This window comes from Zootoca vivipara, chromosome Z1, assembly GCF_965207765.1.
Source record: "Zootoca vivipara chromosome Z1, rZooViv2.hap1.1, whole genome shotgun sequence".
NCBI lineage: Eukaryota > Metazoa > Chordata > Lepidosauria > Squamata > Lacertidae > Zootoca > Zootoca vivipara.
This window is the reverse complement of record NC_142583.1, coordinates 40792928-40807184: the sequence shown is the minus strand read 5'-3', so window position 1 is coordinate 40807184 and position 14257 is coordinate 40792928. Positions and strand designations below refer to the sequence as shown.

General features: G+C 40.7%; 1 protein-coding gene across 1 annotated transcript; it reads right to left on the bottom strand.

The window, feature by feature from the left end:
• Positions 1 to 486: 486 nt before the first annotated feature.
• MGARP (mitochondria localized glutamic acid rich protein) lies at positions 487 to 11310 on the bottom strand. Its single transcript, XM_035111783.3, has 4 exons — positions 11142 to 11310; positions 8900 to 9003; positions 7554 to 7659; positions 487 to 3093 (listed from the first exon to the last, which is right to left on the bottom strand). Exons 1-4 carry the CDS (start codon positions 11218 to 11220, stop codon positions 2861 to 2863), a joined length of 522 nt encoding a protein of 173 aa, XP_034967674.3. The 5' UTR covers positions 11221 to 11310; the 3' UTR covers positions 487 to 2860.
• Positions 11311 to 14257: the final 2947 nt, after the last annotated feature.

Genomic DNA, 14257 nt, shown 5'->3' with positions numbered 1-14257 from the left:
GTTGGCTTGTGAATCTCAGGGTACTTTCGTTGCAGTTTGCTGTTAGTCAAACTTGATAATAGCATCAATTATAAAAACTCAGCAATTATTAAAAAAAAAATTGTGAGTGCGGCAGGATGTCACATGGTGTCACATGAGTCCAACAGATGCCCAGTTCTGACAACCTCTGATACTAGACTTGGGTCAGAACCATGTTTGTAGCTGAGGTATCTGCAATTTCTACACTATTCAACAGGCAAGCCAATTTCAAACTGAAAACGGTTAGCCTATTAAAGCTGTGTGCAAGACTGCAATAGATAGGGCAAAGTTTCCTCGGGTAACCATATGCATAGATTTATAGAACTGCACCCTTTCACTGTGTGACACCATACTAAATATTATCCTGTTACATTTTCAGCAGACACTGGTATCTGTAGAAACATAACACAGTAGACATAAACATAATTCAAGAAAGAACTACAGGTTTCACAAGAATGCAAACAAAAATTGTAAAACAAAATCCTTTATTAAGAGGTAGGCAAGACACCGATTTCAGCATTCTGTTTCCCTGTATCATTATTCCATGTGAAAATGATTGTAATTAGGAATTCAAATCTTCAATTCTGTTAATACAAAATATTTCAGCTCAATACTACATTACGACTGTGCTTACTAATTGTTGTTCCAACTATATGTGTGGGGAAAGGTGCTTCCCCCTCAAAAGTTGAAGTGTAAGGAAGACTTTAAAACACCTTTCTTTTGCAACTGAAATAAAGCAGCTATATTTCTATCTGATCTCCTAATGTTTTTGAATGAATTTAGCAGTTCCATTTGGAGATACAGTAATGGAAATCACCTATGTTAAAAAACAAAATTAACTTGAGTTTATTGTGCCAACTTGAGTACCTTTACATATTAAAACTGGAATTTCTCCAACTCTGCTTGTGGTTTTCACTTGTATTGCTTATATTTAATTGTATTGCATCTCATTATATCAGTGTTTCTATTCCATTCTCTTCAGCATGGAAATAGCAGTGTGTGCACATTATGCACACAGAGCTATTTCTAGGAAGCCAAATCGGCATTCTCATGAAGCCAAGGGAAAGCTGAAATACAGTAACAGACAATTATTTCCAACTATAAGGTCTGGAGTTCAGTTGGCTTGCCCCATACACAGCATTTCAAGCTTCATGACTGTGGAAAACTTCTTGACATCCCTGTTAGTTATTGATAAACAAAACTAAGCTAGCTAGATAAATATAATGCAGCTATTTACATAAAATGGGCCAGTTATATTACAAGAAAAAGTAAAAAGTCCCAAACAGACTTGGAAGTTTGTTTCATAGCTGCCAAGTTATCCCTTTTTTTAAGGGAAATTCCCTTATGCTGAATAGGCTTCCTCGTGAGAAAAGGGAAAACTTGGCAGCTATGGTTTGTTTGGGAATTTCTACCGCATTTATATCCCACCCTTTTCCCCAAAGAGCTCTAGGTGGCATACATGGTTCTCCCCCCTCCCCATTTAATCCCTCCAACAACAACCCTGTGAAGTAGGTTAGGCTGAGAGGCAGTGACTGGCCCAAGGTCACCCAGTGATGCTTCATAGCCAAGTGGAGATTTAAATTATTCTCCTCTAAGCTTTACCTGTTCCAATTCTTTCTGCGGTCTCCCAAGCCAATTTCCATACCCTTCCAGAGGACCCCTAAAACCTCCAGAACAGATTTTGGAAAGGTACAGAGTTCTTTGGGTATTTGCAAAAATCACCTCCCCACCCCCTTCCCTCTGGCAAGAGTGACTTGTCCAAATAAGGCTTGCTTCTATAAATTATTTAAGATCAGGTCTTTTTAACTGCAACATCACCGGCAATGACAAAACTGAACTCACGTTACAAATTACTTAATGATGGATACAAATCAGATGACTAAGGGGTGCGTTGGTACTGTAGAGCCGTTCCTACTAAAGGCCCATGTTTTATTCATCTAGTTTTTACCAGTTTAATCCTGAAGGCATTATCTGTGCTGAACAGTGTCAGGTTCCACTGGCCACTACATAAGAAAAAGAGTTGCAAGTAAATATATTTCCATGGCCAGCAATGAAACAGAGCCTAGAATGCATTCATGTTACTCACTTCCTGGATTGCAGCCATCAAAATTATTTTGGAATGATCTGATTTGGTCATTGTTTTTAGGGCTAATCAGAAATCACATTCTCATTCTTTGCATAACAAAGTCTGAAAAGCACTCAAAATTATAGGTGGTATTCTCTGCTTGTCTCTACTCAGAGTAGAAACATTTATGTTAATGGACATGTTCAACTTGGGTTCATTCGTTTCAAAGTATCTACCCTGAGTGAGACAAGCATTGAATACAACCCTCCAAATAATGGATGGCTTTGGAAATAGGCAAAAAATAAAAATGTTGTTTGTTTTTTTAAATAGTCAGAAAGGCAATGGATTTGGCAGCAGAAGAAAACCACACAAGATTGTGTAATAGTAAATATATTTCTAATGGGCCAAAATGCCTCTCTATGCACCTTACAGCTTGTGCATTTAGGAGGGAAAGAGCACACTGAACTGCACTCAATTCTATTTATAACACACTCTCAAGGTATGTTCAGCTATTTCTTCTGGACAAAACTAGGAGCCATCTACCACAAATGGCAAATAAGGGCTCCTTCTTCCAGAAATATTTTGCAACAAACTACCTAAAATAAGTTGTATGAATTAAACTTGGAAAGTGCAGCTGAAATCACATCTCATTTATATTAAAATTTAATTAAGGTTTTAAAATACAAGTTTATTCCGTGTGGAATACTATGTTAACGCGAGCAAAGCAGTGCTTCCTGTGATACAAGGTAAAATGCCTACAGATTTCGATTTGTAATGTTAACCTTGCGTTTGGGCTGCCTCTGAGCTGGAAGGAGCATCTTGCTCTTCTTGCACACCAGAGGATGCCTCTTCAACAGGCGATTCAACTTCTCTCTGTGCTTCTGCAGATTCAGTGTGCTTTTCATTTTCCACTTCCGATTCACCAGTAGTTACTGCCGCAGTCTCTTCAACTGCATCCTTTACTTCTTCACTTGCAGCAATAGTTTCGTTTGCTTCTGTTTCATCGTTTTCTAAGGCGTCATTTAACATAACAGAGAAATCATGAAGCACAAACATGCAATGTGAAACAGGTTAGCCTGTTACCTTGTTAATATATGGAAAGAATATATAGCTTGAAGCAAATGATTACTATGAAGTATATAACAAAACAAACAGAAACATGCTACGATAACAGAATTATTTATAAATGTGCAGCAGTTAAAGACTGCAGCCATTGGGAGGGAAATGGCAAGGATGCCACTGAAAAGAGGCTCAGTTCATGTTCATATTATATGTTTAATATATGAATGATATTATTAAAGCCAACCTTAATAGGCTGCTATGTTTAGAAGCTGCTGTAGAGCATAGCATCATGCTATAGAGCTGCAAATTAAGAAACAACAAAAATCTGCTCAAACCACATGTCAAACCATACTATCACCTGGATGAAAGAGCAGTTTGTGTGTGCAGGAACAGTATTGTCGTACTTGAAGTCCTGAGATGCAATGAATTCTCTGTCCTTTTCACCTGGAGGAAATGGCTCTGCACATTCCTTCTACTGAAGTAGATCTCGAGCCAACCACTTAATAGCGAGCCAACCACTTTGAGGGTTTTTGGGTTTTTTTACAAGCAAGCGGTATAGAAATACGAAATTAATAAATTGTAGGTTTGATGTGAATGTTTAAACTGCTGCAAATGTCAAAAAACACCAAAATGCAGGAATAAGACAAGTGCTATTTGTGAGCCCAGCTTTCCCCCTGTTCATGGAATGTGATTCCATTATTATCCGTGCTTTTGCAATAAATGCTGAAGTCCACTGAAACATCCCAGCCTAGAAACCCAAGGACATGTTTTCAAACAGGGATTGTAACATTCTAGGTAAGAAGGAGTGCAAATGAAGATGTAATCGAACAGGCACAGCACCACACAGATGAGAACAGTGACCCACAAGCTTTGTTAGCTGACAGACAGCAGCCCAATTGCCAAACAAAGCTGAGGAGAAATTTAACAGACAATGACATGCAAAGATAGGTATGTGAACAAAGGGAGAGAGACACTGTCAGGTTTAATAATGATTGGCTATAAAGAATATAATTATTTGATGTGATCAAAACATCCAAATATCAAAGTTTGTACTGAGAAGTAAGTATTTCGTTTAACTTTGATAGTAACATTAATAGGGACAAATATTTTAAGTTTTTGGTTTATGTCACATCATTCTCTTATCTATTGGTACAGCAATGTGTTTTTAAGACTTGAATAAACTGGCTTTTAAAAAGATCCAGCTCGTCTTTTTCCTGCTAAAACAGAGACCATACTACCCAACTGTGTCCCTCTATATAACAGATTTCCAGAAAACTAACCTGTTCACACAAAACACAGATTGACAAGCAAGATAAGTGTTCAGGACCCTTTATTGGACAGTCAATTACAAGTGTATTAATTCAAAACAGCCAGTGTCCTAAGAGTGCCAAGTTATCTTCTACAGGATGTATTTAAGTTGTGTTTTATCTTGGCCTTGAAAATATATAACTATTGGGGAGTATTCTCACAAAAATGGAGTTCTATAAGAGATGGTTTTCTCAAGTTTGGCTGCGAAGTATACAACGATGGACTGTCCTTAAAAAAATTAATTCCTCGGTTTTGGAAAGATTTCCTTTGTATTTTATTCTGAAAGTGTAAAAGCAGAGGAACAATTAGAAAGATTTAAATACAACCTTTCTAGTGCAAGAAAGATTAATACAGCAAAGGAGATCAGAAACAAGAGTAAGAGAAGGAAACAGAAAATGGAACAAGAAATTGCATGAACACACTCAGAAAATTGCAAAAACTAATTATTCTGAAAACTGGAAAGTTAGCATACACTATAAACACCATTTTGGAATTTTACAGGTTATTTCTATTAACATTTCCCCATTCAGTTCAATGTCAAAGAGCTGCTTCACGACAAAAAACCATGGGTTTGCCTTTGAGTGCATACATAACAGGAAGCTTCGGCATGCATTATTTTTTCTGCAATACCCATGTTTGTCACATACATTTTTCAATTTTGAGTGTACACTTAACACATTATAGGTGTACAGCTGAAAAAAATATAACGTGTGAAGTAGCCTAAAGTCTTCTGCTGAGAGGTTAGAGGTTTTGTCTAATTTTGTTTTTTAAGACGTAAAGTATAGAAAAAGAGTTATGGGTTTTCCAAATTATAGGTGAATTTGAAAGGCATGAGGGAAATCTAATATTTGCTTTTCTGAATGTTTCATTTGTTAAGATAATTTAAGCGGACAATTTAGATGGCGGTAAGGTCATTTATGAAAGGCAATAAAGGGTTAGGGAAGGAAGAATATCAGATACCCAGCACTCTTCTCATGACAAGGCACATGAAAAGAATGCAGAAAGACAAGAAGAGTTAAAAATAGCATAAACATATTATTCAATATAAATGTTTTAAAAGGGGGGCGGGACAAAAACCAGGTCAGGTAAATGCAATTTGATTGCATTTACTACGTCTAGGTAGGGAAAAGAAAAGCAGCTACATATGTTGGGTGGAATCCAACAGTGCACATTTCTCAGAGAATAGAAACAGTTGGGGGAACAGATACCCCTCGGAGGGTTTCAGGGTAGCCATCAGAAAAGATTTAAGGTTCACAGGGGGCTGGAGAGAGGAGGAACGGAAAAAGAAGTGTGCTCCTGTGACAGTGGATAGTGCTCAGGTAGTCTGAGGATGCGTTCAGTGGCTGAGCTGATAGCTATTTGCAATGTCTAGCCCTGTAACCGCAATCTTAGGCAGCAATCCTTTGTATACTGGGAATAAGTCTCACTATACACACACTCACAAAAAAAACCCTTATTTCTGAATAGATATGCATAGGAGCGAACTGTTTACAATTTAACTGTGTTAGAAGTACTACGTATTACATAAACTTACTAGGCAACCCTATACATGCCTACTTAAAAATAAATCCTATGTAGAGCGTACTCTCAGGAAACTGGGTATAGGGTCACAGCCTTTTAAACATAACTTCATCCCTAAGCTGAAAGAGCTTCCATCAAAGAAACAAATCCTAACTCACTGACTATTTAGTGAGATTAATAGAATTTAAGCACATTTCTATATACTCAGCATCACTATCTTAATGATCCTTCAGTATGAACTGTATGAGTGAAAACATGTTGGTTTATTCCTGAGTTAAGCCACAGTTCAAACTGAGTTCCATCTACAGTATATACCTTCTTAGTTATTTCATACTGAAATATTTTCATTTATTTAAAATATTAAGCAAATTATAGACATAAAAGCAGTCATTTCAGGAAGCCATTTGGCAGTGCTCATTTAGTTATAATAAGCAGTAAAAGGTAAAGATAAAGGGACCCCTGACCATTAGGTCCAGTTGTGACCGACTCTGGGGTTGCGGCGCTCATCTCGCGTTATTGGCCGAGGGAGCCGGCGTACAGCTTCGAGGTCATGTGGCCAGCATGACAAAGCCGCTTCTGGCAAACCAGAGCAGCACACGGAAACGCCGTTTACCTTCCCGCTTGGAGCGGTACCTATTTATCTACTTGCACTTTGACGTGCTTTTGAACTGCCAGGTTGGCAGGAGCTGGGACCGAGCAACGGGAGCTCACCCCGTCGCAGGGATTCAAACTGCCGACCTTCTGATCAGCAAACCCTAGGCTCTGTGGTTTAACCCACAGCGCCACCTGCATCATTTAGTTATAATAAGCAGTACTAGAGAAAAATTCCCTGGGTTTTGTGTATAGAATTTCCCCCATCAATGACTAAGCTGTGCACTATATTCAGAGCTTTCTGAAATTCCTGAGCCATCAAGGTGCTGACTGACTGGAATTATGATCTCAAACAAAACCAGTTTTGTATTTTTAGTGATATGAGTTCTGTATTTAGTTATCTTTCCTTAAACATTCAACCTTCAGCGCTTAATATTTTTTCTCTGTGATGCTTAATGAAATCTTTTTTAAAAAAACAACAACAACCAACCCCAGACTATGTGTTACATGAACTGAATCGCTTTCAGGAATGTCTTTGCATTTTAGTTGCAACAAAATGATCAAATGTATCTGAGCAAGCTAACAATCATGTGTGTAGCCAAGTGGGGCAGCTGCCCCCCCCCAATCATGTAAATCAATAAAAATACTTAACTAACTGAAGTTCTGGGGGGTTCCAACATAAAGCGTGCCCCCCTAACATAAATCCTGGCTATGCCCATGATAACAGCAGTAATGTATGCATACGTAGCATATAAACCTTGCAACCAATAATATTCTAGGACCTAGGAGCCATTAAATTAGAACCATTGTAGTCCTCTCAAAAATAATTAAATATAACTCTGATACATAGCCATGTAAAGTCTAACATAAAGTTCAACAGATTAGCAGCTTCTATATTTCCACCCCCTACTCCTGTCTTTGCTGTAAAATGCCCTTAAGACAATTAACTTTGAAGTATCATTTGTAAATGCATGCATTCTCAACTTACCCTGAGGAGGCCACGGTTTTGGTTTCCATTCTGCTGCAGTTCTTTGCTGCATATCACTGATACGTTCATTATACCTGGCCTTGTCAGAAGAAATCGTTCTGTAGGCCTAAAAAATAATAATTACACTTATCTCCATATGCTACGACTGTGTTCTTTGCTTTTCCTATTAATTTTTATAGTTTGCAAAAGTAATACATATCATCAAGGAAAAAAATGAATCCAATCCCACACAATCTGGAGCTCTACCCACTTCAGTTTGGGGAATGCTTGTAGTGTCAGAACATAGAAAAACAAACCAATTCCCCATGATTTTTTTTAATGTAGATTTGTTTTCTTACACAATCCATAGCTATGGATGATACAATCTTAAATTAAATAGCTGCATGGGACTGGGAGCATGACTTTCCCAGCACCAACACACATACTGGTCCCCTGCTTAAGACTGCAGGCTCTTTGAATTCATCATATTGATTGAACAAACTTTATGATTATTATTTCTAATGTCCATATTTGACATGAAGACTATACTAGAATTGCCACTGACATTTGCTTCCAATATCCAAGAAAACCTTTCTTGTAAAATTATCCTAAAACCCATCTATTGCTGGGTACAATCACCTTGACATTTAGGATATGTCTAATATTAACTTTAAGTCATCATCATTGAAGTCAGAAGGATTTACTTCTAGTAAATGTGCATAGCCTTGGCCTGTAGTTCTAGTATTTTCTTTCTGGGTGAATTTAGTTACGCAGTCTGCTTTGACAGGAAAATGTGCATTAATATTACTGCATTATAGCAATAAGCAGAAACAAGTCCAACCCCAGTTAAGAATCCAGCTTTAGTGGTTTATCATCAAAAAGTTATTTTGGAATGGAGCACTCTCATAATCATTACTTATTATTTTCCTTAAAATTTACACATAAATTTAGTCCATAAATAAGAGGTGAGCAACTTGTTGCCCCTCTCCATTTGCTGTTGAACTCCAGTTCCCATCAATTCCAGCCATCATGGTCAATGATCAGGAATGATGGGAGTTATAGTTCAGCAATATCTGGAAGGCCATAAATTCCCACCTCTGCCATAAAATGTTGGATTAAACACTTGACTTTTGCAACACAACCCAATGCATGTCTACCCAAATCCCATCAGTTCAATGGGGATTATTTCTAGGTAAGCAGGTACGTATATAGGATTTTGGTCTCAAAGTCAGCAGCTTGCTACCAGAAAACATTGCAAGCAAAGTTCCAACTTAAATTTTGGTTTGACTGCATTATCATTTCTCTATCCTGTTGGGAAGATTGAGAGTTTTTGGACAATGTAAACAGATGTGTAAAAAAGCACTTACTAAAAAACCTCCTGCAGCAGTAGCACCAGCAACGAGCAGATAATAAATAATGTTCTCCCCAGAAGATCCAGGAACGCTTCCAGATGACATCTGGCGGAAAGGTGCTTCAAAAACGAAAGCTATAATATTAGTGATAATACTAAAAATACAAAACAAAACAGTAAGCTCAATGTGCTGTAATTGAGATAATCTAGATATCTTTTTAAATAAATGTATCAGCTACAAATCTCATAATGTAAGATAAAGACAGGATCAATAGTTCTTTGGATCATACAAATCCACTGTTACACTTAGCATTTTCATAAGTTATTGGTAATAAATCAAACTGACCAATTAACAAGAGAAGCAGTTGTTAATGCTGTCCAGGATTTTCAGTGAGTAGCCTTTCCTAGTCCTACCTGGAGACACTGAGGTCTTCAGCATGCAAAACCTGTACTCTACCACTGAGCTAGTCTTTTCCCATAAGAACAACATGATGCCCTTTCACATGAGAAGGTGAATCCCAGGAAAATATTCTGCACCTGATGAATGGCACAGAATAACCAGGTGATTTAAAGTGAAAATATAATTTTAAGACATTTGTAATGTGGACTTGAATATGCTGACCAGAATGAAGTTTAAGCCAGGTGTTCATTTGTTTTTTGAAAGGGGCATGATAAATCAGTTGATTAGACTAGAGCATGGTACTGAGAACACCAAGGTTGCAAGTTTGATCCCCGTATGGGATAAGTGCATATTCCTGTGTTGCAGAGGGTTGAACTAGTTACTAGATGATCCTAGGTTCTCTTCCAACTCTACAATTCTATGATAATGCAAATGTTGTAAACAGGTGGGACATGGATTTCTCTCCCTTGCTCCAAAGAGTTTCTCTAGTCTTAACCATCTTGTCTTGAAATTAATAATGTAAGATACCCGAGGACCTCATCACACAGTCCCTACCGCAATGCCCCATATAAGCACTCCTGGATAGTGTTTTTTCAATCAATAAATTCTGCAGATGTAAACTACATTGTTTTGGGAGAATTGTGGCAACTTCTTTCAAGACAGAACTTCTGCTACTGCATTCCTACACTACACAAATCACACTGTTATATAACTAGGAAAAACGCACAGTCATGTGGAATATGGCCATACACTCCTATTTGGTGTCACTAATGGGACTACAACCTTCCCCTATCCCACTGCCCAGGCCATTTCTTAACATGTGTATAGCATTTTAAGTATATGCTTGTCAACCTAAAAAAAAGAACAATGGAAGCACTAATCTGACTCTTGCCAATTCACAAAACTATCAGGGAAGAAATCATACTGCTTGGACAAAATCTCAGTCAAAAACAGTCACCTGTCCCACTGACAGCCCTCTTGTATTAAAGAGCAGTGTGGCTATCTCACCTGCAGCACAGCTAATCCAATCCATCCCCTGAGGGCAAAACAGATTACTAGACATGGGCTAGTATAAACAGTGTACAGTCCTTAACTAGCAGGATCCATCTTTCTAACCTAGAAAGGCCTAGATCATTCCTCGGTGATAAGAATGTGTACTGTGCAGATAGAGGACGGATTATTTTATGAGCAGAATCAGCAAGTTCTCCCAGTTTGTGCTACCTCAGCCACATTCCCATGCCCAATAAGGGAAACCACCAGCCCTTTATTAATTTTTTCCGGACTCTCCCTCTCCAACACCCTGCGCCGTTTTCTCTCCCTTCAGCCTGAATTTCTGTCAGCTGCTTACACATTGGCCCGGGTGAGGGGGGAGAGGGAGTGCTTCTGGTTGTCGTGGTTGGCAATTACATGCCAACCATCTTTTCCCCTCCGGTAAACAGTCCCACCCTGTTCTCCACTAGTCAAAATAACTTCGGAGGGGAAACAGAAAAACACAAGAGGCTCCGGTGGCTTTCTTCTTTCTTCAAGATGTATCTGCTGCTGCTGCTGGCTGCTACGCCGCCAGGAAGAGCCTCCTGGGTCTCGGCGGCACCGAGGGGCTGGGCGAAGGCGAAGCGGCTCTCCTGAGCGCCAGGAGCCGCGTCCTCTCGGCTCCCCTCCATTGCCTCAGCGCCGTGACCTTCGCGTCTCCTTTCCCAAGAAGCCAACGCAAACACCGGCGCCCTCAACCTCTGCGCGTCCTTCTTGCCCAGCAGAGCCACGCGGCTCGTCACGAGCCGCCGCTCCCCGTCTCGGCGTGCTTCTAGGGGGCTTTTATCGCCCGGCGCAGCCGCGCGTGCGACCCCCCCTCCAAACTCACCTTGTCGGCGGACGAAGGGGGCAGCCCCTTGCGTGAGGCGACGGGCCAAAGGGCGCCACGCGACGCTGCAGAGGTGCATGGTGGCGGCGGAGGCGGCAGCAGCAGCGCGGAGTCGGCTGCCGCGCAAGGGTTAGCCTGGTCGCGGGAGCGCTTCTCCTGTTGGGCGAGCGAGCGGACAGAGTGACAGGCGGAGACGGTGGGAGACTGGGAAGAGCGAGGCGGGGACGAAAGGCGAGACTTCTGCCAATCCAAGTGCGCGCGGCTCCGCCCTGAGTGCGTGCGCTCAGCTTGCCCTGCGGCTCTCTTCAAAGCGGCGGGCAGGGGGACCCGCCGCCTTTCCGTGCTGGCCTGGCCCCCACGGCGGTGGGGAGGGGGGACCTGCAAGGGGGCGGGAGTCTTCCCCGCTGCCCCCTCACCTTCAGCGAAACAGCCTCGACTAGGACAACGAGAAGGGCCTGCAGAACTGGGTGCGCTGAAAAGGGCAAGTGGGAGGTGCTGGAATGTGTCTGCTTTTGCTCAACAGAACGCACACAGACCACATGCATGCAAATCGCGCCCCAGGACGCCAGTGGCTTTGTATTTGCAGAATTGGAGCTCCGCTGTGTTTTGTATGTAACTTGGGGGACATTTAAGACGGGTGGATAAGTGCGGTTTCCACCCAACTGGCTGGAAAAGGGGCTCTTTCTGCCTGAACAAAGGTGCAGCCCCAGAATTTCTTCCCCTTTCATTCTTACAAGTAGCTGCACGCGCTCATACACCAACACTATTGATTCGGCACCTCAATAAACTGGCAAGACAGGTCAGTGCTGTTTAGCTAGGATCATGGTAATCATAGCTGCCAAGTTCTCCCTTTTTTAAGGGAAATTCCCTTATGCTGAATAGGCTTCCTCGTGAGAAAAGGGAAAACTTGGCAGCTATGATGGTAATATAAGTTAATTTGAGGCAGGACCGAGCTCTAACCCATTTGCAAAGCTGAGTGTTGTTATGTAAAGTATTAATAAACGGTAGTGTCTCGAGCACCATGTTTTCATCGCTCGTGAATGAACAACTACGGTAGAGCTGCTCCCCCATCTTGGCATTACAATGGTGGGCCAGGCTAATATACCACTTTTCTTGTCACTAAAAATAGGGGGGAGCTTGAATCCTTGCTGCAAAGTCCTCTTGTGTGACCAGAGTACCTCTGTTCAGTTTTAAAATGGCAATGGCTTATAGCAGAATTTCATAGTAAATGAGGTTCTTAATCTCAGGGTCATGGATTCGAGCCCCGGGGTTGGGCAAAATATCCCTGCATTGCAGTGGGTTGGACTGATACAATGAAACACCCCTTATATGCCCTTATAACACCCCTTAAGTTCCAAGACAACTTCCCCGGGTACACGTCTGCCTGCAGAAGCATTCCTGGACCCCTTCCCCCACTGAAATTAGGCTTGAATGTATTCTGTTGTTGCCAGTCAGTAGGATGGTGAGTGAGGAACCCACAACCATTTATCCAGTTTCCAAATGAGATATTAAAAAAAAACACATTTCACATGACATTGATATCTTACTTTTGATGTAGTTGGCTTTAGTTCCCTCCACTTCCTCAGAGGCTAGTTGTTTTATCTGTTTTTAGTTGTTCTTATTTTTATCTGTAAGTGGCCACAAGTCCCATCGGGGGGGAAATGTGGAGTATAAATAAATTATTATTTATAATAATTATCTTACTTTAATATACCCAAGAACCTCATTATTTACAATTTTTCCACACTCAAAAATATAGGTTTTGAGCAGTCATACTACAAGAAAGGAAATGTGGCGATGAGAACAGAAAACATTGCAAGAAATTTGCTAAATTCCTGTAAAATATCATGTGCCTATAAACCTTAAAGGAATCCTTCAAATAAATTAAAATAGATTCTTAAAAGTGTTGTGAGTGTTTGCATTCAGTTGCCATCCTATGTATGGTAATCTGGGCCTCAACTCAGCAGGATTTAATTCTGCATAAACATGCATAGGATTGTTTTGTATCTGCAGATTAATGAAGTTACAACTGAAAAATGTGACTAAGGCTGCAATCTTACGGTCTCTGGGGAGGTTCTGGTGGACATAGAATGCTGTGTATCTCCCTCTACTAGAACTAACATGCCTTCAGAACAAAGGGGGTGGGAAACTATTCCTACCCTAGAGCTGGAATATGTATTTTCTCTCCCCTTAGGGTCAATGGGAAACAAAACATTTTTTTAAAAAAACCTTACAAAGGACAAATAAGGAAAAGGAAGCATCACGTTGGGAAGGGCTGTTAAATAAATTTGGAAATACACAAGTGAAATCTAGCCAATTTATTTTAAATTATGCCAGTTTGCCTTGCAGTCTTTGAAAATATAACAGTGTGACACAGCCAATTATCTTCAGCTTGAAGAGGCACAGAAATGTGCTGTAGGTGAATCAACCTTAAAATATAACCTAATTCAAGAATCCAGTCTAATTCTAGAAACAACTCTTGAGAATATGAAAGAAGAGTACTGTAGTGTGGATGATCCATAAGGGAAATGAATCATCCACTTGCTGTGAAAGTATTACATGTTGAGGAAATATCTAGGAATCATAAGATTCTGCTACATATATAAATTTTAAAGAGGAACAGAAGAGGCCCACTGCGGTTGACAAGAAATGAACAGGGAAACTGTTAAATAATGCAAAGCTGAAGAGTTGAACCAAATTCCAGTATACTGGTATCTCATATATTCTACTTATGCTCTTTATTACTGCACTGTTACTCCAAGTAAACAATGTAAACATAGCAGCAGCATCTTCTCATATGATCTGCAATTAAACCATAGGACCCAGGTGGCGCTGTGGTTAAGCCACTGAGCCTAGGGCTTGCTGATCAGAAGGTCGGCGGTTCGAATCCCTGTGACGGGGTGAGCTCCCGTTGCTTGGTCCCAGCTCCTGCCAACCTAGCAGTTCGAAAGCATGTCAAAATGCAAGTAGATAAATAGGAACCGCTACAGCGGGAAGGTAAACGGCGTTTCCATGTGCTGCTCTGGTTTGCCAGAAGCGGCTTTGTCATGCTGGCCACATGACCTGGAAGCTATACGCCGGCTCCCTCGGCCAATAATGCGAGATGAGCGCGCAAC